Source organism: Peromyscus leucopus, chromosome 1 (genome assembly GCF_004664715.2).
Source record: "Peromyscus leucopus breed LL Stock chromosome 1, UCI_PerLeu_2.1, whole genome shotgun sequence".
Classification (NCBI taxonomy): domain Eukaryota; kingdom Metazoa; phylum Chordata; class Mammalia; order Rodentia; family Cricetidae; genus Peromyscus; species Peromyscus leucopus.
In genome coordinates this window covers 106,936,054-106,962,386 of record NC_051063.1, presented here as the reverse complement: position 1 = coordinate 106,962,386, position 26,333 = coordinate 106,936,054, and the positions used below count along the sequence as shown (strand labels likewise).

The 26,333-nt window shown below is 55.0% G+C and overlaps 1 protein-coding gene across 1 annotated transcript in view; it reads right to left on the bottom strand.

The window, feature by feature from the left end:
- Positions 1–25,110, bottom strand: part of Capn5 (calpain 5) — a 54,819-nt gene extending 29,709 nt beyond the window's left edge. The window contains 2 exon segments of the mRNA XM_028877463.2: positions 9,487–9,681; positions 24,864–25,110. Coding sequence (XP_028733296.1) covers positions 9,487–9,651 — 165 coding nt within the window. The 5' untranslated portion in view covers positions 9,652–9,681; positions 24,864–25,110.
- Positions 25,111–26,333: the final 1,223 nt, after the last annotated feature.

Sequence of the window (26,333 nt, the reverse complement as noted above, 5' to 3'; positions counted from 1 at the left end):
AGGACTCACTGCCCTCTCTCCCATAGAAGGGAGGTACAAGCCCAACCGTACCCCAAGTCCTGCCTGGACTGTTTCTCTCCCTCCTTGGCCAGAGGGCCTTTCCACTACGGTGAGCTGATGGCTGATGGCTGAAGAAAGATCTGAGTGCTGGACCCTGGGCCACCATCTTCTCCTTGCCTTGAGTGGATCTCCCTTTCCGGCCAGCCCCGAAGGCCAGCCGCAGCGCAGTCAAGTGACAGGCCTCCATAGAACTCATGGGGAGTACGAAGAGGCTCTTCGGGCCGGGCTGGGGTTGCTACTGCATTCTAAGGCTGAGGAATGGAAGTTCAGAGAGAGGCAGGACCTGTCAAAACTCGGGACACAGGAATGCCCAAGTGGGGTAGAAATCCTGTGGATTTGCCATGGAGATTGGCAGGCCTGGCCACAGGGGCACAGGACATAGGAACCGGCCTGGGGCAGCTGCCGGGCAGAGCCCCGTCTAACAGTACTCGGGCCCCACCCCTCTTAGTTCCTGGAAGCTTGGTCCCGTTTTCCAACCTCGCCACTATTCATGGTTGCCCTTAAAGAAGCCCAAGGCAGTGCTGTGGAGTGGGAAACATACAGCTTTGGCTTTTGCACCGAGAGACACACTCTGAAAGCTTCCTGTCTCCCACAGACCTGACACCCTGCCCAGGCTGGAGCCGGACGCTGGCTGGATCTCTGAGGGAGCAGATAGCACCATAAGCTCAGCCCAGCAGCTAGGCACACAGTCACAGCCTCCTCAGAGCCTGACACACCCTCACAGGCCAGTCTCCTGCAGGGCTAGGCATGAGGGGTCCCTTTCCTGCCCAGACTGAGTCTTCCCAGAGCTGTGAGCATGTCAGCTTTCAGCAGGCCCTCCCATGCCTCCTCTCTGTCAGTGTCTCACCCCACAGAGCTGAAAGGAGCTGAGATGAGGGGGTGGGAAGGCACGGAGGGGAAGCACATAGCACCGAGACACAGCTTTATAACTCAGACATAATTAATGCTGGCACCGTGACTCAATCCCCACGGGCCCCGAGAACTGAGCACTGTGCCCATTTCACAGATGAGAGGTTTAGCATGATGCCTGTGATACACTTGTTTGCTCGGCTTGACCAGATCATCTCCATCTTGAAGTCAAGCAGTGGTGACGATCCGTGAGCTCAGGCCTCTTAGCATTCCCTTGGGAGGCGGGTTGGGGAGAGGCTCCCAAGGGTCATGAGCCTCAGAGAGCTTGAGAGGTCATCACATGATCCTCACGAGACTCCCCACCCCCGGCCCCGAGACTGTAATTGCTGCGCCCTACGCTAACAGTTGACCGGGATGGGATTTCCTGGGGGTGTAGCTGCCTATGAACTGCCCCGCCCCATCAACTCCATTAAACTCTCTGGTTCACTGCGTTTGGCTTGGACAAAACCCTTTCTTTGATCTGCCCATGCCCTGTCTATCTGGAATGAATAGAAGTGTCTTCACATCTCCCAGAGAAAGTCACACAACCATTGGTACCTACAGAGAACAGACGGAACCAAAGAGGAGTCGGGTGGCATCCCTGGGAAAACCTCTGGGAGGGACATGCCTCCTGACTGAGGTGACAGCCGCCATGGGCCCTCAGACATGACAGCCGAGCCCGAGCTTCCTGTGCCCAGGGAGATCAGGCTGAGGCATACCCTGAGGGGAAACCCCAGGGTAACCAACCTCTGTGTGATAAAAAATTAAAAATTCTTTAATTAAAAATTTTTTTTTTTTTTTTGCTTTTGTTTTTCTAGACAGGGTTTCTCTGCGTAGCCTTGGCTGTCCTGGAACTCACTCTGTGGTCCAGGCTGGCCTCAAACTCAGAGACTCACCTGCTTCTGCCTCCTAAGTGCTACTTTTCAATTCTATTTTAAAATTTAATTTTTAAAATTAAGCATTAAAGCCGGGCGGTGGTGGCGCATGTCTTTAATCCCAGCACTCGAGAGGCAGAGACAGGCAGATCTCTGTGAGTTCGAGGCCAGCCTGGTCTACAGAGCAAGATCCAGGACAGACACCAAAACTACACAGAGAAACCCTGTCTCAAAAAAAAAAAAAAAGCATTAAAAACTTTAAATTAAACAATATTAAATTAACTTAGTGCCTGCATTTCTTTGTGTGCCCATGTGATGTGGTAAGGGATGCTATGCCTCCTTGCTGGATGGGACACACCACATGGGCAGTGAGATGCCTCCAAAGCGGCTGGTGGACTGGCTGGATGCTGTGCGCAGTCTCTGAAAGTAGCACCTGTGGGGAGGGATGGCTAGAAAGCTGTGGTGGCAGCCGCGGGGGCCCCGGCAGGAGAGCTGCGGTGGCAGCCGCGGGGGCCGGCTAGGAGTGGCAAGACAAGCAGCCGAGGCTGAGTCGTCCGCACAGAGGACACTGGCCCGCCTAAAGGATGAGAAAGAGGCCAAGTCCGCCCCTGGAAGGCTTCAAGCCCAATGGTTCACCAAAGGGGTGAAGGATGGGGAGGCGCAGGCGATCCCTGCTGCACCCACTCTGTAAGGGAAGGGGTCGACTGGCATGGGAATCCCCTGCAGGTAAGGGCTAGGCAGAGGGACCAGAGGCCCCACAACCAACTGTGGCTCGTTTGCTCCCCTGCTGATAGGCAGGGTGCTTGTGCTTTGGTGGAGCCACATACGCCTTGGTGGGATCACATACACCCTGATTCATGGCAGCCTCTGAAACCATGGGGGTGGGGGCAATGGATGAATCAGGAAACGGAACCGTGTAGGTAAAAATATTGAGACTAGACTTGTCCTGAGTGGGTTGTAATTAACACCCGCTCGAGATTCGACTTACACATTTCTCCCCTGTAAGGAGGTAGGGGTGGGTGTAAGGCTGGGACACACCCTGCTCTGAGGATGGGACTTAGAAAGGCTGTCGTGTGTGGCTGGGAACAATGGGAGACTACAGGGTGCAGAGATGATTCCCTTAGTCTAAAGCCGTTTCAGGAGCCAGGGATGGCAGGTAAAAACAACAAGGCAGATAGTGCTCCCATGCCAACAGTTTTCTTTTAAAAAATAACAATTAACAGGGGCTGGAGAGATGGCTCAGAAGTCAAGAGCACTGGTTGTTTTACCAGAGGTCTTGGGTTCAATTCCCAGCAACATGGTGGCCATGTGTAACGAGATCTGTGCCCTCTTCTGGCCTGCAGTCATACATGCTGTATACATAATAAATAAAGCTTTTTTTTTTTTTGGTGGTTTTCGAGACAGGGTTTCTCTGTGTAGCTTTGCGCCTTTCCTGGGACTCACTTGGTAGCCCAGGCTGGCCTCGAACTCACAGAGATCCGCCTGGCTCTGCCTCCCGAGTGCTGGGATTAAAGGCGTGCACCACCACCGCCCGGCCAATAAATAAATCTTAAAAACAAAAACAAAAACAACTTCGTATCATTCCCGTGTGTGCACGTGTGGTGCACGTGTGTGATGGAGCCCATGTGTGTACTGGCACACGTTTGGAGGTCAGAAGACAACCTCCCTAGAGTCAGTTTTCTCCTTCCACCTTCCCATGGGTCCCTGGGATCAGACTCAGGCCCAGGCTCAAATAACGGTCACTTTATCAGCTGAACTGCCTCGCTGGTCCCACCCTCGCCTTCCAGAGGAACCACCGTACATGTGGTGGCACCTCTTCACACTGGATGGTCCAGGAGGTTTCTGTGTGTTGGATTTGCTCGGATCTGTAGCATCCCCTTAGCTGAGGAGCCCCCCATCAATTTGTGTTTACTTGGATGCAGTAGACTTTTAAGGGGACCCGCCGACCTCCGAAAACAGATCTCATTATATTACACTTGCCTCTACATGTCTCACAGATGTAGACATCTGAACGCTGTGTGTGGACGTCTGCAGGGTCCAGGGTGGGCAACCGGCCGCACAGGATGCAAGGACCAGGCCCGGCTGTGAAGTTTGGGAGCCCCTCCCTCCTCCCACCCTGAGATCCTCATCACTACTACACAGCAGTTAACTGGGGTGAGACTTCAGTAGACCCACACACTCATTGGTGCCCCCAGGGTGGCCCAAGGCAGAACCGGTTCTGTGGTAGGCCAGTGCCCTCTCTGTCTTCCCAGGGAACGTCACACCGCAATGTCCCAGGCACATAACGGGAGCTGGAGCAGAGGCCTCTGCCTGTTCTGGTGTCACCAGGTCTGTTCCTGGGCTCAAACTGTCACAACACAGCAGCTGAGACCCTTTCACAGGCAGCCAGCAGAGGGCAGGAGAGCCTAGAAGGCAGAACTCGATTCCTGCTCGCCACTTGCTGGAGATGCATACATAGGTCAAGGCTCATCCTCTCTGTTCCTTCCCGTCCTCAAATGCTGACCCTACAGGGCTATGTGTGGCCTCTACAGATGGTGGCGGCGGAGCATTCTGCAGGGGGAACGGGATTTCAATACGGTGTTTGGGACTCATCTGCCCAGGAAAGAAACAGAATTATTGGGCCAGGAAAAGGAAGAGTAATTCCCGAGAGCACTCGCTGAGTCGGAGACCTGACCATTTCTAACAGGGGCTACAGGGGAGCCAGGCGCAAGCTGCATGGCGGCTTCTGTGTCCTGCCATCTCTGATCGGAGGAAACCCTGTCAGGAGGCCTGATTCTTGTCACCCGGGCCACTCTCAGGAAGCTCCAGCCGGAAGCCGAGCTCTGCCAGCCCTGCTTCCTCTTAATTTTATCTTCCAGGCAACTGCTCTCGCCCAGCTTCCCAGACAGAGCGAGTGGTGTCTCCACACAGAGGCCCCGAAAGGAGGCAGAAGGCGGGGCCTCACACCTAGAGGACTCTATGGCAGGAGTCCACAGGGAGAGAGCCACCACCTGGTGTCACTAGGGTTGCAGAGGGAGATGACATCTACTTCAGGTCCTCCCAGTCAGGGCCCTGTGACAGACAGGAAACCCACTCCAGACGAGGCAGAGATATCCAAGTTCAAGCACAACTGAGTGAGCAGACAGGGCAGAGCAGGTGGGCTGGGCATGCAGCATGGGCTCTCCTGTACACCTGTACCAGCCCGGCTCTGGGCCCCAGAACACCCTTCCGCCATGCCCACCCCAGCCTGGGAACGAAGACTGGGAGAGGGAGAGTTCCAGAGAAACTTCCATCCCATCCCGGAGCATCCTGCCTGCTCCTGAAGCCTCAGGTGGCCAGCTCTGACCTAGGACACTGGTACCTGTAAAGCGAATGCTACCTTGAGTTACCTCTGAGAAAACATTGAAAAAAAAAAAGATCTGAGGACTGATCCCTGCTGGGGCCAGGAGTAGAGAACAGGGTACTTCTAGCAGTGCTTTCATAGACAAGGACAGCAAGGCACAGAGAGGCAAAGTCACTTGTCCAGGGCTACACAGCAGGATGAACTAAGATTCAAACTCAGTCTGCTCTCCAGCCTCTATCTGGGTGTGCGGGGTCCTACAAGTGATGAAACACCCTTCCTTGTGTGTCAACAAGACCAAGGAGGAAGAGGTGTCCACCCCTGTCTACCCTTCCCCAGTCACTGGGTGACCACGAGTTAGAGCCAGGGCCTACCACACAGCCAGGCCCGAGTCTCCGGGTGAACGGAGAAGTCATGACATGTGACCAGTGAGGCCAGGAAAGTGGTATCTTCAGAGCAGATGTGGGGGAGACGGGGGTGGGGGGTGGGGTGAGGGGGGGTGTGAGGGCAGGAGTTTGGGAGAACAGGGACCCCTCAAATGTCCTGAAGATGAAATCAGTCTAGCCACAGCCAGAGGAATACTGCCCTACCCCTCACACTCACATACCACACACACACACACACACACACACACACACACACACACACACACTATACCTAAACACACACCCCCTAGGCCACCCATGCACCTTCCAGTCCTATCCACATCAGCTTACTAATGGCGGCTCTAAAAGAATGTTTAGTTATTCCAGGAAGTCCCTTTGGTTGCAGAAGAGAAAGTCCCTAGAGATAAACCAGCTCCTAGGAATGCCACAGCTCACCGATCAGATAGCTCATTGCATATGCAGATTTCTTGGCTTTTGTTTCATATTCTCTATGAATTTTAACACCGCAGCAGGCAAGGCCAAATCTGTAAGTGAGTCTCTTTCCTCTGGTTGGTTCCTGACTCCTGGTTTTGATTGTTTAGTAAACCGTGAGCTGGACCCGAGACACCGGGCACCACATTGCCTGTAGGTCCCTCTCTCTGCCGGTGAGTTCTCTGACAAGGGAGGTGGCTGGCATGGGGAGGCAAGCTGGAGACAGAGGCCACTGAGAGGGCATGAAGGGATAACCAAGTGCCCTGGACTGGACTGCACGGGACCTGCTGTGAGCCCTGGGCTGCACCACCGCCAGGCCGCGGTGCCACACTTCTGACCAGCATGCCTCCAGGGCACTGGCTTCTGAACCTGCAGTCACCTCAGCCGGCCAGACCAGCTGGCCCAGATCTGATCAGGCCTGAACCACCATGGCCCTCTGGCTCAGCAGGAAATTCAGGTTTCTAGCTAGTGCAGAGCCAGGCACACAGCCAGGAGAGCGATGGCTATAAGAGCTGGGCATCCATGCACACAGCCGCACTTTTGGGGTGCACTGCCTGTCTGCATCCTTCCTCCTGCCCACTCCCCATCTCCTTCATCAGCAACCCAGCCCTTGTCTCCTCCACCTCCCCTAATGCTAGGGCCCTTCCCTGGTGCTCTGACAAGACAGGGGGAGGCACCCAGGAAGCTCGGGGTTAGACAGAGCAGAGGCCTTTCCATAGCATGACAAGCGGTCAGCACTAGGGGAGTAACTCCTTCCCCAAACGGGATGAGTTCCTGGGGAGGTGGGGTCACCGGCTGCCTCGAGAGATGCTGGGGCTCCATAGTGACACATGTTCACGGGGCTCCTACCTACCCCCATGCATTCTATCCAGAACCCCCAAGACAATGGCCAGACATCGGGAAGGCAGAGAGCTGGGTGGAGGCGACAGAGCTGTGGCCCCAGCCTGAGAAGCAGAGTGGCTTCTGCCCACACCCGTGACTCCCCAGACCACCTCCCCATCGCCGCCTCCTCCTCCTCCTCTCACCAGGAGTAAGGAAGTTGGCACATGTTGAGGCCTGAAGGGAGTGGTAGGATGGGTGCCAAAGAGGGAGAGGCGCCCCCTGCAGAATGAGTGACAGGACCCCAGGCCAGCTCTGGCTCCCCACCATGGGGCCGACAAGAAGGATGAGGGCAGCTTGTTGCTGCCTCCATGGGTCTGACCCCTCCAGCACCCCAACTTCCAGAAACCAGACTCAGCAAGAACTATTCACCCCACTTAAAAATGAGCAACCATGGCCCACAGAAGAGGACACTTTGCTCAAGGCCACACCTCACTTTCCAGAAGGCACCTCAAGCTGGAGCCAAGCCTGGCTGGCTCAAAAAGCAGGCTCGTCATATTTGGGAGAAAAGAAGCCACTGAGGAAGGGAGGCTGGCTGACAGGAGGGGAAGCTGGGACAGGAGGGCTGTACTCTGAGGCCAGGAAGCGTGATGGCTGAGGGCCTGAAGGCCTGGGAAGCTATGAAGCTAAGGGGCTAGGGAGCTGGGGCTAGGAAGAGGGGAGCCTGGGAGACAGGAAGGTTGGAAGGAACTTGGGGACAGGAAGTCTGACTGCCTGAGGCCTGGGAGGCTGGGAAGCTGCAGGCTTGGGGGCTTGGAGGCTGTCTAAGGAGAATCTCTCAGAACAGACAGGTCACCATTAATGACCAACTGACTGAGAGGTTTCTGGAAGTGGGATCAGGATGACCTGTAGGGAAAGTGGCCTCTTGCTCTGCTTACCAAGAGTCCGTCAGACCCTAGGACCCAGGAAATGGGACCGCTCAGAAGCAGAGCTGCCTAAAGCCAGAGGCCAAGCAGTTGGGCATTAACAGTCAGGAGCTGGACAACCCACCCCTGACCCAGGCTGCTCCACTTTCCGTCCACTGTAGACCTTGCCCTTCCTCCACAGTGGACTCAGGCCCAGCTACTGTCCTGGGCCCTGCTCCGATGTGCCCATCTATGCCGACTGCATACGCTGTGACCTAGCCAAGGTAGGCCGTTCACCTTTCCTCCTCTGCTAGAGCTAGAAGGCAGCTGGACAGGTGCCAAGGAAGGAGGAGGAAGGCGGAAGTACGAGTCTTGAACCCAGGGGAAAGGGCTCTGAGAGGGCAATGACTCCATCAGGTCACACGGCAGTGGACGCCCAGCCACCAGCCCGCCCAGCCATAGCCTTGGGCCTCAGGAAGCCCATTCCAGGCTGTGGCCCAGAGTCTGCAGAAGAGGTCAGGGCAAGGACAGTGTGCATTGGGGGTGGTGACAGGAGGAGGCTCAGGTGTCCACCCTTTCTCCTGGGAACCAGGATCTCACAAAGGCCCTTTAGAGCCGGCTCCTACCCCACCCATGCCTTGCTGAGGAAGACGGTAGTGGACATGGGAGGGTGGAGCCAAGTTTCTGTTACTAGGTCGGAGAAGGCAGCCAGGGTCAGATGCTCCCCAAAGCCCCAAGACCTGAGGCCAAAGAACCCGGGGCCTTCTACCTGGTGTAGGGGGGGAGGGGAGGGTGCAGAGGCAGGACTCCTGGTTATGAGGTCCCTTCTCCTCTCAGCCTCAGTTTCCTTCCCTGACAAAGAGCTCCAGTTCACAGCAATGCCCGAGGTTGGCTGTGGGGAAGGACGTGAATATGGAATTTCATTTTTCTCCAAATGTCCAAGGTCCAGAGACGGGACGGTACTAATCTGACTGCTCCTTGCTGCTGAAGGCGAGGCCTGCATGGCGCCCCAGGCCCTCAGAACTAACATGCCAGGCACAGAGGGTGCCTCCCTCATGGGCCCCAGGTACCACCTGCTCTGCTATTGCCAGAGGAAGCCGGGCAGTCTCTGTGTGGCTGCACCTTCCGCACCAGCCTCACTCTGCAGCCAGAGAGGCACCTTCTCTGAGAACAGGGCACAGAGGAGGCTCTAACGACCTGTCCAAGGGATCTGGGAGAGCCTGGTTTCCCACGCCCAGGTCCCTTGTCAGTGACTGCCACCAGCAGCAGAGGGGTGAAGCCTGGAATGGGCCTGGGCCAGTGTCCTCCAGCAGCACCCCCCGCTTCACTGAGGCTCCAGGAACCCCACTCCACAGAGCTCCTGTGTCCATCTCACACACAGGACTCGGAACCAAAAGTCACAACACAGGGCCAACTATTTCTACTGAGCATGCAGAGCTCGGGAGCCAGGCCAGGCTGGGAGTTGGCAAGGCCACCAACACTCAGGGCACAGGCATGGGTCATCGGCTGTCCATCCTCACAGCTGGATGGGAGTTCCTGCTTCTACTTGCACAGGAAGGGACTTTTAAAACCAGCGAAGCAAACTCGCCCTTCAATCTTACTGCACACAGGGCCCATTCACAGCATCCCACATGCACCCCACGTGACCGCGGCAGGAGGGCTGGGGTCCCTGCGTACACCATGCCTTAGAGGGCCTGGCTAGGCGGGTGGCTGCCTGTGGGATCGGAGCCCGTTCTCCCCAGGGAGGAGGCCCAGACACTCACCTTAGGCCGCTTCCACCTGACTGTGGGCCCTGGGGTGCCCTTATAGTAGAGTGAGTCGTCAGTGGCAGGAAAGTGGGGGTCCTCAAAGAGCACCTTCCTGCGCAGACAGGCCCGCTTCAGCGCTGAGTAGTTCTGGTCCTCATAGGCCTTAACGCAGGAGAACATGGTGACCACGTCCCCAAGAAGGGGAGGCACCTAGAAGAGAGGACGGTAAGAAGACTGTCAATCATGGGCACCCGAAGTCCCTGCTGAGCTCTGACCACTGGGCATACTTCCCTCCCAGAAACACTCCAGTAACACAGGCAAGGAAAGGTGTGGTACAGAGAGGGCCAGAGATCTGCCCCAGGTCACACAGCGAGTACCTGCTACAGGACAAAGAGGCAACAGGAGCAAACCCCCTGCCTCAGCTGCGGAGAGTCTCTCCTCTCTGGTGTCTGAAAGGTGATACCAGGCCCTCAGGGCACCAGTGTGTCCAGGCTGGCCCAGGCCACACCCACCTCACACTCCCTGTCTCGTTCAGCCAGCCCTCCCTACCTCTTTGGACTGAATCACACAAGTGACCACCCCCAGCAGCTTGTGGCCAGTGTCACACCCGCAGGTCTCAGCTGTGGGCATCTCAGAGGGCTCTTCCTGACTCATTCCTGCCCAGGCTGCTCCCAGCTGTCACTCTGTCTCCACCCCGGCTCTCTGCCTCCTATGTGCACCTGACTCTTAGGGAGGAAGCAGGTCCCTGGCCCCTGGGCTCTGTTCACTCCTCAGGGGGCCAGGCGATCACCCCATACTCTATATTTTGTACAACTGACCAATTCAAGGGACACACACTGCACCAATACGGTCAGGGGAGGCCACAGAGAACAAGGGGTACGGGGAAGATGCAGCCAGTGGGGCGTGGTCCCCCATGGTTGACAGACGGTCTCTCACACTCCCTCTTCAACCTCTCCAAATCTACTCATTCTGGGGTGTACTGGGAACAACACTGTGGTCTTATTGAGGTTCAGGCTGGCCATGAGGGAAACTGAGGCAGAATTCTTAGAATGGTTTCCGGGCAAAGTTTGATAACAGGTCTGATGTAGGCACTGATCCTGGCCGAGCTACTCATCCGCTGGGTGGCCATGGAAAAGTCACTCGGCCTCTCTGAGCCCCTCCAAGATGGGAACAAGGCTGCGTCAATAAGAGATTGATGCCATTCTCATCAGCCGGGGGCAGAGGACGAGGGCGGAGAGCAAAGGGGTCAAGTCTCCTCTCATTCCAAAGAGACTCCAGTTCTCTGGAGCCCGCCCGCTGTGTACAAGCCACTGAGGACGAGGTCTGTTGTCCCCTTTGCGAGCAGCGCCAGGTGGGCACACTGCTGCCATTTTCAGAGTGAGGACTGAGGCCCTGTGCGGTGTGCCCACGGAGGAGGTGGGCTGGAACCCAGGTCCTCAGGTCAAGGTGGCCCGCCTTGGCCTCGGGAGAAAGTGCTAGGCAATGGCAGGCAAGCTCCCCCACACACCCCTCAACTGAGCTTCGGCCCAAAGGACGGGAAGACGAGGGGTCTCCAGGGAAGGGCAGAAACAGGAAGGAAAAGGCGATGGGCCGGCAAAGCCTTCTTCTGTATCTGCAGGTCTCTGCATCCATTCAGGGTTGCTCTGGGGCCTCAAGCCAAACAATTAACTTCCCTGGCCTCTCCTCCACCCAGGAAGGTCAATCTCCTTGGGGCCCTAGGCCTCCCTCAGCCTTGGAGCCCTGGGAAAAAGAGAAAGGAGAGACTGGAAAACCTCAGGGCCCTTAGGCACCAAACAGGCTCATTAGCCCTGCGGGCGTTAGCAGCCAGTGCTCGGGAAGTAACTTAAGCCCCAGGAATTAGATCAGGGAGCCGAGAAATCAGCTATCGTGATTCCAGGATTTCAGAGCCCAGAGGGCCCAGAGAGGCAGAGCAAGCAGGCTGAGATCACACAGCCAGGTTGGCAAATGAGGCTTCTGGCTGCTCTCCAGGCCACAGAGGGTTCGACACCACAGGAGGGTGGGCAGGGAAGGAGGGCATGAAGAGATGGGAGCGGGCCACCAGCAGAGGCTCCGCCATGCCTCAGTCATTCCCCCTCGTCCCTGACGGGCAGGCCTGGCCTACTTCTGGAGTTCTTCTGGGACCTGGCCTTTACATACTCAGCCCCCATGCACCAACCAAGAGGTGGTTACCACACAGTACCACATGCGGTCAGAGCCTCAAGGGGCCACAGGCTGCAGCCTCTCCCGTCTCCAGGCACCATCTCAGAAAGCAAAGTATAAACAGGAAGGCAGGAAACCCAGACGGACACACCAGCCTCTTCCCGGCCCGTGCTCCAGGCGTGGCCGTTTTTGCCCGTGTTTCAGCTGGACAAGACCCTGTGCAATGTTAAGGACAGGGTGGGCTTCCCAGCTGTCTGATGTCCGCTTTCCTCCCTTTCTCGGCCAATCTCACCCTTGCATCCTTTACCCTGGAGACCTACATCCCAGTGTCAGGCGTTTCTTGCAGATCCCTCAAGCTGTGAGCTCGGGGCCTTTGCATAATGCCTCGCCTTCACAATCCAGCCCTTGCCCTGGCCATCTGGAGCCCCCAGGAGCCCCCAGGAGCCCAGCACCGGCAACATTATGCGCATTTGGACACTCCTTGTCCATTTTCCCAGCCCACCCTCTGAGGACAGGTACATCGAGTACCACTGCATCCCCACTGCCAACAGGGAGGTGCTGGGATTCAGCAACCACAGAACCATTGCAACAAGAGCTGAGTGTGGCAGTGAATCCCAGATACAAAGAGCAAGCTCAAGAGAGTCAGGGCTAGGGCTGGAGAGGTAGCTCAGTGGTTAAGATCACTGACTGCTCTTGCAGAGGATAAAGATTCAGTTTCCAGCATCCACATGGTGGCTCACAACTGTAACGGGGATTCAAAGCCTTCTTGTTACCTCCACAGGCACCAGGCATGCCATGCCCATGGTACCCAAACATACATGCAGTCAGCATTGGGGCCAGCGGGAGCCACCCTCCTCTGCCTGCTGGGCCAAGCGTCCGCTTGCCTCCTGGCCTTCCTGATGGCTGTGTGCCAGCGGGGCCCACACCCCATTGTCCAGGCTGAGCTGGCCATGGCCCTGCCCTTCAGCCACTGTGACTAACTCCAGGCTACAGGGCCCCAGGGCAGGACTAGGCTGGAGGCCTTCACAGGCCACACAGCTACAGGGTCTTTGTCAGAAGTGGGAGCTTCTGGAAGAAATAATGGAGCCAGGACAATCAGAGAACAGATTGAGTCTGAGTCCAACAGCAGGAGCCACGCAAAGGCCAAGAACAGCCTTGGCCATCAACAGAGGCCCAGCCAGAGGAGCCACACCCCAGGCAAGCAGCCTGTCCTAAAGTCCTGGTCACCGAGGCACTGCCAGGGTAGACAAACAGATCAGTGGGATAGAACCAGAACAGAACAGTCTACTCGGTCCACAGGTATAAGGACACCTGATTTATGGTTGGTGCCCTGAGCAAAAACCGTAGTTTCAATGAATGGATTCACTTGCTCTCCATGGGGAAGAAGACCCGACCCGACCTCACACTACACACTGAACCAATCCCAAGAAAACGACAGTGGAACTCCAGCCATGGGGCTGTCTGCAACCAGCATAACATGTAGCCAGAGAATTGGCTCTGTGGTTAAGAACACTTGGTGCTCTTGCAGAGGACCCAGGTTCGATTCCTGACACCCACAAGGTGGCTCACAACCACCTGTAATGCCAGTTCCGGGGTATCCAATTCATTCTTTCAGCCTCCACAGGCATCAGACATGTGTGTGTGTGTGTGTGTGTGTGTGTGTGTGTGTGTTATACACCGTACACATAAAGTAAAATAATACTAAAACTACAATCAACAACAAAACAAACAAACAAAAACAGCACAATAGAAAAGGAAAAGCAACTCCAAACATCCAGTAAGCAGAAGGGAATGTGCTGGACTCCACCAATCGGCAAGGAGATGTAAATTAAAATAGCGAGACAGCAGCCCATCCCACCAGCAGGGCTAGCACGAGAAGCACCAGGACACGCTAGCTCACACATGTCCCAAGCGCAGGCTGGGTGTGAAGCTCGGTAGCACAGTCATGGGCTAGCACACATGAAGCCCTGGGTTCCACCCTGAAAAACAAAACAATCAAGACGGCAAGTGGTGCTCTGATACCTGGCAAGGGAGGACATCTGCACAGTGACTCTGTAAAGCGCTAGAGTTCCTGCTGAGTATGAGCAACACAAGCGCCATCGTCTAGTTAGTTCGCTCTGAGATGTATCGACTGTATCCCACAGATTCAGTGAAACACAAGAATGTGTTTCTTAGCACAGATTTCTTTTTAAAGCTTTTTTTTAAAGGCCTTGAACTCTTGATCCTCCTCCTCCTACTGCCCAAGTGCGGGGATCCTAGATATGTCAAGCCCCAGTAGAAACTGGTATGTTGAAAATTAGAAAATGCTCAAAGACCATCAGTAAAGGACTGTGTGAGGGGGTTTTGTTGTTGTCTGTTCAAATAATAGAAAACAGACTCATGGTTGTACACATCCCCACAGATGGAGTTCACAGGCATGACATTAAACAGAGACATTACTACATGATTTCATTAAATCAAATTGCAAAGCAGAGCCAGATCACTCTGATACCAAAGCCATAAAGGAAAGTTACAGGGAAGCTGGAGAGGAGGCTCAGAGGTTAAGGGCACCTTCTGTTCTCTCAGAGGACCCGAGTTCTGTTTCCAGCACCCATGTGGGGGTTCAAACCACCTACAATTTCAGTTTCAGAAGATCTAAAGCCCCCTTCTGGCCCCTTCATGCATTGCACTCAGGTGCACATACCCACACACATACACATACACAAAAAGAAAAAAAGTTACAGGCCAGAGGTTCCTAAGGAACACAGACACAGAAAACCTGGGGTTCCACCAGGTGGTGGTGCACACCTTTAATCCCAGCACTTGAGAGGCAGAGGTAGGTGGATCTCTGTGAGTTCGAGGCCAGCCTGGTCTACAGAGTGAGTTCCAGAACAGCCAAGGCTACACAGAAAAACCATGCCTCAAAGAGAGAAGAGAGAGAAAGAGAGAGAGAGAGAGAGAGAGAGAGAGAGAGAGAGAGAGAGAGAGAGAGAGAGAGAACCTGGAGTCCAGGAGCACAGCGTCACTGTGTGGATTTAGATGCTACAGAAAAGCTTCAGCAAAGGACTAGCAACAGAATCCCCAGCACCTGACAAGGACACTCACTGCGATCCAGTGGCTGGGAAATAGAACAGCTCAGCAGCGACAGTGGGATCTGGGTGTGATGGCTCCCACTTGTGACCCTAGCCCTCGAGATGCTGAAGCAGGAGGATTGACAGGAGTCCAAGGCCAGCCTGGGCTACATAGTGAGACACCGTCTCCAAAGATGGATGAAAACCACATAAGCCTCTTGTTAGATGTAAGGAAAATATTTGAGAACACTCAGCATCCTTTAATGATAAAACCGCAACAAATCAGATAGAGGAGTAATGTTCAAAACTAAAATAAAGAACATGAAAGAGGGGTAACATGCAAAACTCAGTTGTGTTTCTGTGCTAACAATAAATTACCCAAAAATGAAACCGAGGAACCCCATCCACAGCAGCTACAGAAAGAAAACAAAATAAAATGCTTAGGAATAAATATGAGCAGGGAGATGAAAACCCTTCACACTAAAACTGAAAAACATCGAGAAGAATGAAGGAAGACACAAGTGAATGGCTAGATATTCCATGGTTATGCACTGGAAGAAATAATGCTGAGGCAAGTACTACTCCTTTTCAATCCCATTCAGCATAACTCTGAAGACCCTCTTCACAGAAAGAGAAACAGACCCTAAAATTCATAGGAAACCCAAAACATCCTTCAATTGCTTAAGCAATTTTGAACAAAAAGGACAAAGCCAGAGATATCACACTGTTGGTTAAAAATAAAAAAATACCACCGGGTCCAGGAATGCAGCTTAGTTGGTAGAGTGCTTGCCTAGCATGGGCAACACCCTGGGCCCCACCTCAGCACCACAGAAGCCCAGTGTGCTGGTCCATGGTCGGCTCTCAGGACAGAGGCGGGAGGATCTAGAACTAAAGGTCATCCTTGCCCACCCAGAAGTGCTGCATAAGATTGTGTCTCAATTAATAGATAAATATCCTCCACTCCAGGAATTAAGCTGGTGCGAGGTATGTTCCTGTAATCCCAGCATGAAGGAGATAGAGGCAGGAGGATGAGGCATTTAGAGCTAGCCTTAGCTACATGAGATCCAGTCCAAGTGTGTGTGTGTGTGTGTTGTCTTAGTTAGGGATTGTATTGCTGTGACAAACACCACAACCAAAAGCAAGTTGGGGAGGAAAGGGTTTATTGGGCCTACACTTCCACATCACTGTTCATCACTGAAGTCAGGACAGGAACTCAAACAGGGCAGGAACCTGGAGGCAGGAGCTGATGCAGAGGCCATGGAGGGGTGCTGCTTACAGACTGGGCCCTCCCACATTAACCACTAAGAAAGTGCCCTATAACCAGATCTTATGGAGGCATTGACTCCAGCTTGTGTCAGGTTGACATAAAACTAGCCAACACACACACACACACACACACACACACACACACACACACACACACACACACAGCAGAACTATGATCATCAAAACAGCATTTCATTGGGGTATGAGACCAGGAACAGAAGTCCAGAAGATTAGATACATGTTTACAGTTCATTGATTTTCAGCAAAGATCTCAACATTACCCCTTGGGAAAAGGATCTCTACTCCAGTCAAGGGGGTGGGAACAGGGGAAACCCATATGCCACAGAATTAATTACACCCTAATTTCAAATACGCAAAATCCAGCTCAAATGTATTAGTGACCAGAAACTGTAAGACCGCCAGAGGAAAACGGGGAAACTCCATGGCACTAGCCTGGGCCATTATTTTTCAGATATGACCCCCAAAGCACAGGAAACAAGGGCAAAGCAGACAAACAGGCTGACATCAAAAAGCCTCTACACACAGGAAGTGGTCCATGGAGCGAAGACAGCCCACCGAATGCAAAGCCGACTTCTGATAAGAGACGAATTTCCAACACAATAAGGAACTTGGGCAACCCCATAGCCACAGAGCAGACACTCAGTTGGAAAAGAGGCAAAAGACCTAAAGAGATGTTTCTCAGAAAAGAAATATGAATAGTCATGGGGGACACGAACAACCGTTTGACATCAGCAACCACCAGGAAATAGAAAATCAAAACCAAAAGGGCATGCTCTCTCATACCTGGTAGAGTCCTCACAAAAAAAGAGACCAGCATGGGGGAGATGTGCAGCTACCGTGGACCACAGCAAACATGCATGTGCCTGTAATCCTAGCCTTAGGGAGGTCTGGGCAGGAGGGCTGTGAGTTCTAGGCAAGTCTCAGCTTTATACTTAAACCCGGTCAGACTCACAAAACAATCTAAAATAGAACTAGCCTGGGCCAGCAATCCCCCTCCTAGATCCGTATCCTGAGGAAATGAAATCAGCATGGTGAAGAGCCGTCTGCATGCCGTGGTCATTGCAGCAGAATTCACTACAGATACGGGAACAACCCAAATGCCCATCAACAGACGAATGGATAAGGAACTGTGGACCAGGGGCTGGGGGTGTAGCTCAGCTGGTATGGCGCCCACTGAGCGTGACTCCCAGAGGTATGTAAAGCGGGCATGGTGGTGTGCATGCCTGCAATCCCAACACAAGGGAATTAGAAGCAGGAGGATCAGGAGTTTAAGGCCAGACTCTACAATAAAGGAAACTCAAAACTAGCCTGGGCTACATAATGTCTTGTCTGAAAGAGCCTAAACAAGGGCCAGTGAGATAGCTCAGGGTAAAGCACCTTGCTGTACAACCTGGCAACTTGAGTTCAACTCCCAGATAAAGGGAGGGAGGGAGAGAGGAAGGGAGGGAGAGAGCGCTGACCTCACAGTTGTCCTCTGGCCTCCACATGCCTGCTGTGACATGCCCCCAACCCTACACACTAATAATGATGAAACAAATACTAATGACTTTTTAAAAGCAGGTGTGAAAGCCGGGCGGTGGTGGCGCACGCCTTTAATCCCAGCACTCAGGAGGCAGAGCCAGGCGGATCTCTGTGAGTTCGAGGCCAGCCTGGGCTACCAAGTGAGTCCCAGGAAAGGCACAAAGCTACACAGAGAAACCCTGTCTCGAAAAACCAACAACAACAACAAAAAAAGCAGGTGTAACTCACCAATAATGGCTACTGTGCCAATCAGTTTCCTGTTACTGTGATAAACACCTGAGATAACCAACTTCTAGAGAGAAAAGGTTGATGTGACTCACTTTAAGTGGTTCCAAACCCATGACATTCAGGCCTCTAGTGTGGGGCTGGAAAGCAAGGTTGGGGACCTCAGGGTGAGTCAGAACCTCACAACCCACAGTGGCTGGGAGTGAAAGCAGGAGGAAGAAATCGGGGCTCCACAGGGTTCCGCCATTCATCAGTAGCACCTTTCTGGGGACTAAGCCCCTCCTCAGCCCATGGCCTTCGGGGAACATTCCAGACCCAAACTATGGCACTCTTTTTTGCTTTCCAGTCGGGTGTACTCAGAACTGCTAACCCTCCAGGCAACACAGGTAAAGAGGGGCCCAGCATGGCAGATACAGTGCCATCGATGCTCCGGGCAGGGGGTCACGGCACACTAGGGCGCACTATGGTCAGTGCTGCCAGGAGCAGGAAAGGTGGCAGCGCAGAGAGAATGAAGCATGATGGTATGGGATGTGTCTCCATGTCAGGGTGTGTGACTAGCATGTGTGAGGGTTCCATCCCCAGCCCTGTGAGCGGGGGCTGGGCGAGCCCCACTTCCATTGTTTTCTCGGTCCTGCCAAAGCTGCTGTCTGCCCCCCCACCCCCCACCTCCCACCCCTGACACCCGAGGCCTCCAGCTCTTTTTCTGCCGAGGAAGGGAGGGCGGATGGATGGGGACTGAGCAAGTGTGAAGGGAAAGCTGGGCTCAAGCCACCCAGGGTCCCAGACTCCTGGCTTCTGGCAGTAGAGACTTCTGGCTGTGGAGCTGAGGCAGCCAGGCCCAAATGAGTCACCCAGCCAACGCCAGGCAGGCTGGCACCCACACTGGGAAATCCTGTTTTTCTCCTTCCCTTCCCCTTATCATTTCTGTTGGTGTCCAATCCCCTCTCCACCCGCGACTGTGAGCTTCTGACACACCACCAGCCAGGTGACATCCCCGTCATGTCCATGCCGTCCCCCACCCCCATCCCGCCCTCCTCACCAAGGCTAAAAGGCAGGGCCAGGCACACGGAGCAGATCTGAACTAGCCCTAAGGAATGAAGGTCCGGGAGCTTGGACGCCTTCACATATACACAGTGAGAAAACAGTTCTTTCTTGGCTCTGTGTGGTCCTGAGTCACAGGCCTGAGCCCACAGCTGTTCTCTATTTGGGACTTAGGTCCTGCGGAAGGTGGCATAAACAGGCAGAAGCTGGGAGGCCTCTGCCACCAGGAGGCTGTGCGGATGGGGTGGAGGAAGGGCCCTTCAGCCCTGGGCTTCTGTGGGCCATGGGCAGTGACGGGAAGAAGCGGAAAACGTGGCCCAGAACCCGAGGAGAGACTTCCTGCACAGGCTCGGCCTTGGCGACCAACTTCCACAGCTGAGTTCTCAAAGACTCGCTTTCCAGGAAAGCCCCCAGCCTGGGTAACAGAGGACAGTGGGTCACCCTTCCACAGCCCCCCAGCCCAGCACCATAGGCTGCAGAGCAGACGGGGCAGACACTGAACAGGAGTGGGCCAGGTGGGCCAGAGGCAGCCTGTATTCCCAGCAACAGAGCGGGGACGGGACGGGATGCTCAGGCCCAGGACACAGGTGACACTCACTCCCCACTGGAGAGACAATGGGATGAAAGGAAGCTTGCCCTGGCCATGCGACCCCAGGCAAGCTCCTGCCCTCTCTGGCCTGCGGGTCCTTATCATGGATGGTGGGGCAGAGAAGGCTTTGTTACTTGATTTCCAATCTGGTAGATCTGTCACCAGGACAACCATCCCCCCACCCTGCTCCCCACCTCCCCTCGACTGGTTTTTTGCATGGGCAGGCTAGGACCCTAACACCACCTCCTTCTAAAACGGAGGGTTTTGGTAACGGTACCCATTTCTCAGATGGAGAAACTGAGGTGCCCTTTCTCAACTCCAGTTCCAGCTTTCAAAACAGACTGATCTGTTTCCACTGCCCAGAGGGAGGAGGAATAGACATTCAGGGCAGCGGCAGGAGCCTGTCCTATGTCAGAGCCCGGTTCTGCCCATTTCCTCTTCCACAGTCCTGCCCCTGGCCCTGCTCTGTGCCTGGCCGAGGAGGGCAGCAGGAGTCAGAAAAGGCTGTGCCCCAGAGGTCAGCCTGTGGAGAGAGAGAGACCCCAGGAGTGCCAATGAGTCTGCTCTGGGAGGGAGGGGCCTGTGTGGAGCAGAACTTCAGAGGGGTGGGAGGGCGAGGAGGAGGAGGAGGAGGAGGAAGAGGAGGAGGAGGAGGAGGAGGAGGAGAGCTGGGAGGAGCAAGCCAGCAGACCAGGCTGGAGGACGGGTGTGGGGGAGGGAAAGAAGGAAGTAGGAGCCGGCAAACCCCGAAAGCCAGGCTCAGGACTCCCAGAGTAACTTACGAGGGATCTGAAGGGAAAAGGAGGCCCGGGGCACACGCAAGACTCAGACCAGGAGACCTGGTCGCACCTCACACGGCGTGGTGCCGGCTGTGGGAAGGAAAAGCAGGCCATGGCCCACAGGCCAGGGTGCTCTGGGTCGGCTGAGCTCCTTCCTTGGAGACACTGCCTCCTAGGATGGCAGACCAGATGTCAAGGTGACATGTTGGTGACGTGTCCGGGCCCTGTGCACTGCTTTGAGCTGAGTGCAGTTCTTGCCCATAGCGGCCTTGGATGCCAGTGTCCCCTCCCCATGCCGAGGCAGAGACAAACTGGAGGTCAGGATGTCAAGTTGGGCCTGAAACGCCCCACTCCTAAAACAAGGAGGAAGGGCCAGGAAGGGCTAAGCAGTTCACTTCTATGAACCAAGGCGCAACCTGCGCCCTCACCCTCATACCTATTCCCACCCAGAAGTATTCAGTATTCTCTCAGCCCTGGTTTTCTTTTCTTTCCTCTCTCTCTCTCTCTCTCTCTCTCTCTCTCTCTCTCTCTCTCGCTCTCTCTCTCTCTCTCCCTCTCCCTCCCTCTCCTCCTCCCTCCATCCCTCTCTCTCTCTCTCTCTCCCCCACACACACACACACACCACATACACACACACACACACAGTCACACACACACACACAGAGACACATACAGACACACACAGACACACAAGACACACACAGACACAAACACACACACACACACACACACACACACACACACACACAGTCTCACTATGTAGGCTTGGCTGGCCTAGGATGGAACTGGTTATACAGACCACAGAGATCAGCCTGCCTCTGCTCCGCTCTGCCTTGCCCCCCCCCACTCTAAGTGCTAGAGTTAAAGCCTTGAGCCGTGCCCAGCTCAATGACCTGCCATGCACTAGCTTTACTGAATACACATCTCAAGTGAGCTACACTCTGCCCTAACACCATAGCATAGTGCTAGCAGGATGGGATCCAGTCACGGGGGTGACTGCAGGGACAGGGTGACACAGTCCCCTCTCCTAATATCACTAGGTTCTGGCTCCCATGGGCCCAGGGTGGGCACCAGGGCCAGAGACAACGCTGCCCTGGGTCTGTCGGAAAGGGAGCTGGCAGAGGACACACTAAGTCGTTGCCAAGTGACCTCATGAGATACCCAGGACCCTGACTAGGGAACCGGCCGTTGTAGGCACCAGAGAGTTGGGTGTGTGTGTGTGTGTGTGTGTGTGTGTGTGTGTGTGTGTGTGTTGCCGGAGGTGTCTGCAAAGACACAACAATCAGTTTCTTCCCTGGGTTGATAATGGCTCCCAAAGATATCCATATGGGAATCCTCAGACCCCGGTGGGCCTCACGTAGCACTAAAGGCTTGCAGATGGACGGGGAGAGCATCCTGGATGTGTCCTAATGGTCAGCGCAGGCACGCTTATAGGAGAGGGAGAGGCAGGGCCCCGAGAAGGAGCTAGGCTGGTTTTAGTCCCACAAGGCTCATTTCTGCTATCCCGGACCAGAGGAAAATAAATCCACATTGTTTTAAGCCACCGACATTTTGGGTTCAGCAATGATGAGGAAGAACATCCCTGAGGCACAGGAGACGGGGTGAGTGATGGAGCCTAACTGCTCCCCACTGCTTGGAGGAGGATGACATTACAGTGTCCCCCAATGCAACATGAAGGTCCCTGTTACAGTTACTAGTGAGAAGTCACAGAGTCCCCACCTCGGCCTACCCAGCAGGGGTCAGGGGGTTCCAGCAGGGACTGGCTAGGCAGGAGCAGACTCTCAGCCCTTGTCCCACACCTGTGCACACCTGACAGTGCCCAGGAACAGGCCTGGTCTGTTGTGGCCACCTGACCACATGCTCCACTGAGACATAAGACCACAGGCTACATCCACAGGCCACCCCACTCTCACAACCAACTCTGGGAAGCCTGGGGTCCCCAGGAAATGGTCCCAGCAATGACGGGGCGTGGTAACTGAGCCCTTACTGGGCTGCAAAAAAACAAACAAACAAACAAACAAAAACCACATTCTACAACCTCATATCTAAGCTCAAGAATAGGCTTCATGAGGTCCAGGCTGGTACCCCAAAGGCATGCGGCCCAGTTTGCCTTTAGTTTGCAAGGAAAGACAGGGCCTAAGGCCTAAAGGGAGCTAACAGTTCCACCCGATCTGAGGCAACTCCAGGGTGGCACCACCTCCCACAGAACAGGCTACGGAGGTGGGGGCCTTGAAGGCCAAGCCTGGCGGCCTTGGGGGACTGTAGGAAAACTGAAAGAGGATGTCTGGGGTATTTGGGCAGTTGGGAGGGGCCCCACATGCACTGAGAGATAGGGGAGAGGAAGGTCCAATCAGCAAGCTACAGATAGCCTGCCAGTGAGCCTGCAGGGCTACTTGGAGAAGGTGTGACAGACCTGATGTCTGTAACTGGGGACAGCCAGGGCTCACATCCACGAGCCCTTTGCAAGATGTATGTAAGGTGCGCCTCAGCTGCCGTGGCCCTGCTTCTCCCCGGGGGATAAGGGGGGTTTGGGGTGGCCATTGGACAGTAAGCAGAGGACTTACAGCAATCAGCAGGTCCTCTTACTCACTAAAGCCAAGGGGGCTCCCACTTCAGTGGGAAAAAAAAAAAAAAAACAACAACAAACCCCACTGCTGTCTAGTCCGTTTGCCTCAAAACCAGCCTCTCTTTCCTCAGTGAAGGGACCCAGAGACGATGGCCGTCAACTGGCTACCGAACACCCCCCAGTAAAGTGCCGAGTGACCAGAGCTAATGTCACCGTCACCATCCATAAGTCTCTGTGACAAGGCAGCATTCAGCCTCCGTAGGGGAAACTGAACCACAGGTAAAGCTCTCTGCTTCAAGGGCATGGGCAAGCAGGAGGGAAAGGAGCCAGTCTCGAGGAGAAAGAAAGCAGGCCCCTCAGGCAAGGGGTGGCTGGAGAGTGGCCTCCCAATGCCCTCTGAGAGGCCAAGGAAGGCCTCTTTTGGGGGAAGACCGGATCTCAGAGCCATCCCAAGAGCACTCAGGGAAAGTAGAGAAGATGAACACAGAGACAGCAGAGGCCTCCGAAAAGCCCACAGATGTCTCACCGAAAGCCACAGGCTCCCTGACACCAGTGCCCACCCCCATCCCCCCCCCCCCGTCCCCATCTTAGAGGCGGCCCCCTGCTCTTACCCAGTAATGGGGCCTGTAAAGTTTCTCCTGGACCTTCCACTCCTGGTCCAAACAGATCTCCCTCCTCTCTTGCCACACCTAGCCCAGGTGAGGTGCTGAGGAGAACAGAGGGGAGGTGGGGACTTACAGACGATGATGGTGACATTAGCTCCATTCTCCCTGCTGGAATCTCTACAGTAACCCTCCCCAGAGTAGCCCAAATAGGGCCCTTGTCAGACACACCCCCCTCCCAGCCTGGCATGCAGCGTCACATCTCCGTCCTTTTCTCGTGTTCTTTCCTGGCCTGTTTCACAGTTTAAATTCTAAGGTCCTTTCTTCACCTTGCTGAACTTTTCTCAATCCCTGTTTGGATGAACTATCAGCTCCCAGGCAAGGGTGGCCCTGCCTGGGAGTGACTCTGCCTTATTCTCAGGACTCAAGTCAGGGGCTTATCTGTGGGCCCACCAGCCTCTCGAGGGGGAAAGAAACCTCTCGGGGCAGGTTCCACCCAGGCTTCAGCTCTGACCCAGCCTCGGGGCAGCAGCCGCAGCTGGACCCACCCCTCCGGCCTTCTTCACCTCCCTAAGCCTATAGCAAGGACCAGGGAGGCTCATTTTCACCCGCACCCCTTGCCAAGGCAGAGGTTCCCAGGAAGGTCTCCCTAGCTCCCTGAACACTTAGCTGCCCTCAGCCCTGGCTGAGTGCTCCACCCTCTGGTACACAGAGAAGACCATGGCCTGTGCCTTGGGGACCTGGGTGCCAATTCTGGCTGGGTCACTTTAGACTCTTAGGCTTGGAGGGAGCTGGCTTCCTTTCTGCAGCTGGGGCTCATCTGTGTGAGGTCTGGGGTTGAATCTCATCACAGGAAAGGTCTGGGGGAACATTAGCACCTGTTAATGATCTTCGGTCCTACTCCAACTCTGAACCCCTTAGGAAGACCTTTCCTACATCCCTAAGCTTGAGGGCTGGGGGTGGGGTGGGACGCTAGTCTCTGCCAGACCCGCCCTGCTCCCAGCCCCACACACCCAGCCCTGCAGCCAAGGAGAAGGCCCCCATTCAACCTGGGGACCGTGGCCAAGAAGGGGCACAGGACCATACAGTTGGGGTCTTTGGCCTCATGCCTTCTCCAAGGCATGAGATAGATGCACCTAGAAAGGTTAGAAGGTTGAAAGGGTGAGGGTTACAGAGGTGGAGACAGGAAAGGGGACTCGTGAGGAAGATTAGAAAGAGTTAAGCCCGATGATAAGCACACACCAGCGCCTCTGCACCGCGAGTACAGCATCAAAATACCCAGGTGGAGGCAAGGGAGGCCCCCTCACCCAGGGCTGCGTGGAGGTGGGGATGAGTCCGGGCGGATCTTTGGGGCGGGAAAGGGGGGGGGGTGGGGTGCTCCGCCTCCTGGGCCTGCAGGCCAGCGCTCACCTCCCAGCCCTGAATCCGCGGGATGTGCAGCTCGTGTTCCGATTTGTGCTGCACCTGCACCTACACCTGCGCGCGCGTGCGCGCGCACACACACACTAATACACACACACACACACTAACACACGCGCTCGCACACGCCTCCCTCTGCGCAGCGCCTCCTACCTGCCGCGTCGCCGCAGCTGGAGCTGGACTCCCGGGATACAGGGCACAGCGCAGGCACTGGAGCGGAGGCTGGACCAGCCCGCGCTGAAGCCTGGGACTCGGCGAGGAGTTGCTGCCCCGGCGGCCAGCGGGCTGGGGCTGGATCTCGGCAGCCGGAGCTTGGACCCCGGGGCTTCTTTCTGGCCCGCCCAACCTCTAAGCCTCCGCCCATTGGAGGCAGAGGCGTGGTCTCGGGAAGGGATTGGGGAGCAAGGACCGGCAGCTGAGTGCGCATGCGAACCGGAGAGGCCAGTCTCCCAGAGGCCACCGCTAGTGCTCGCTAGGAAGTGGGAGGGTGGCCCTGGCCCCAGCACTCCCTCCTTCTCATCCCAGTGTTGTCCGCGGTAGGAGAGCCTCCCGGGGCGCTGGCTGCCCAGTGTGGCATTGGCCCTGGCGGATCTGCACGCCTACCAATGCTGGCAGAGGATGTTGACTGACTGGGGTATGCATCTCGTACAGGGACTCAGCCAGGGCCAAGGCAGGGCAGCTGCGAATGGGAAGACCCAATGAGATGAGCACCTCTCCCTTCCCATCTGTATCTTCACACCTATTCCCAAGATTTTGGCTGGAGAAGAGGAAAGTAGGCCCTGGTGAGGTGCCCAGAGGGTCCCAGTCAGTAAGGAAAGTAGGCCCTATCCTGTCTCAGGCGCTTATCTGCGCTGGGTGTGGACTTTTTAAAGCCCCGGGGCCCAGATTTTGAGCTCTTTCTGCCTGGCTTTCATTCAGAATGCCCTGGAACACACTAAGCCTGGGTTTCCTACTCTATATAATGAGAACTGGAATTCTCACTCACACCAGGCTGTTGGGAATACCATGGGGATTTATGGATGACCAAGGCTGCCAAGGGTAGGCTGGGCATGGCGCCCTGCTGTTGGGTCTGGGAATCACACAGATATTGAGGACCAGGCCACCAAAGTGAGATGAGCAGAGGCAACTTTGCTCCATCACCGCGGGGTACCAGAACTTCTAACTAGTTAGGGCCAGGGGTAGATTGAGTTCAGACACAGAACAGAGGGAATAGGTTCTTTTTTTAAAGCAAAAGAGTTACACGTAGGTGGAAGATCAGGGATGCAACAAGAAGGAATTATTACAGTTTGACATTAAAGTACATTCCCGGAACTTACAACTTGTGATAACATTTTACAACCATATTGACAATTTGTGATAACAACGTGTTTGTACAAGCTTAACGGGGGGGGGGGGTTGCTTACACAAGTCTGTGGTTATCTTAACATAGCTCTTGACACAGCTGGGGTCTTGTCTTTTTAATCCACTCTTCTGTAACTGCAGAGAATATGGGACAGGGTCACACAACAGAAGAAGCGGGTAGGTGACTAATGTTTTTGAATTATTGTGGACTCCACACCTGTGGTACTAGGGAGGCCACAGAGACCCGGTCGTCCTGGTTGCTGCTGGCCCACCTTGCAGGGA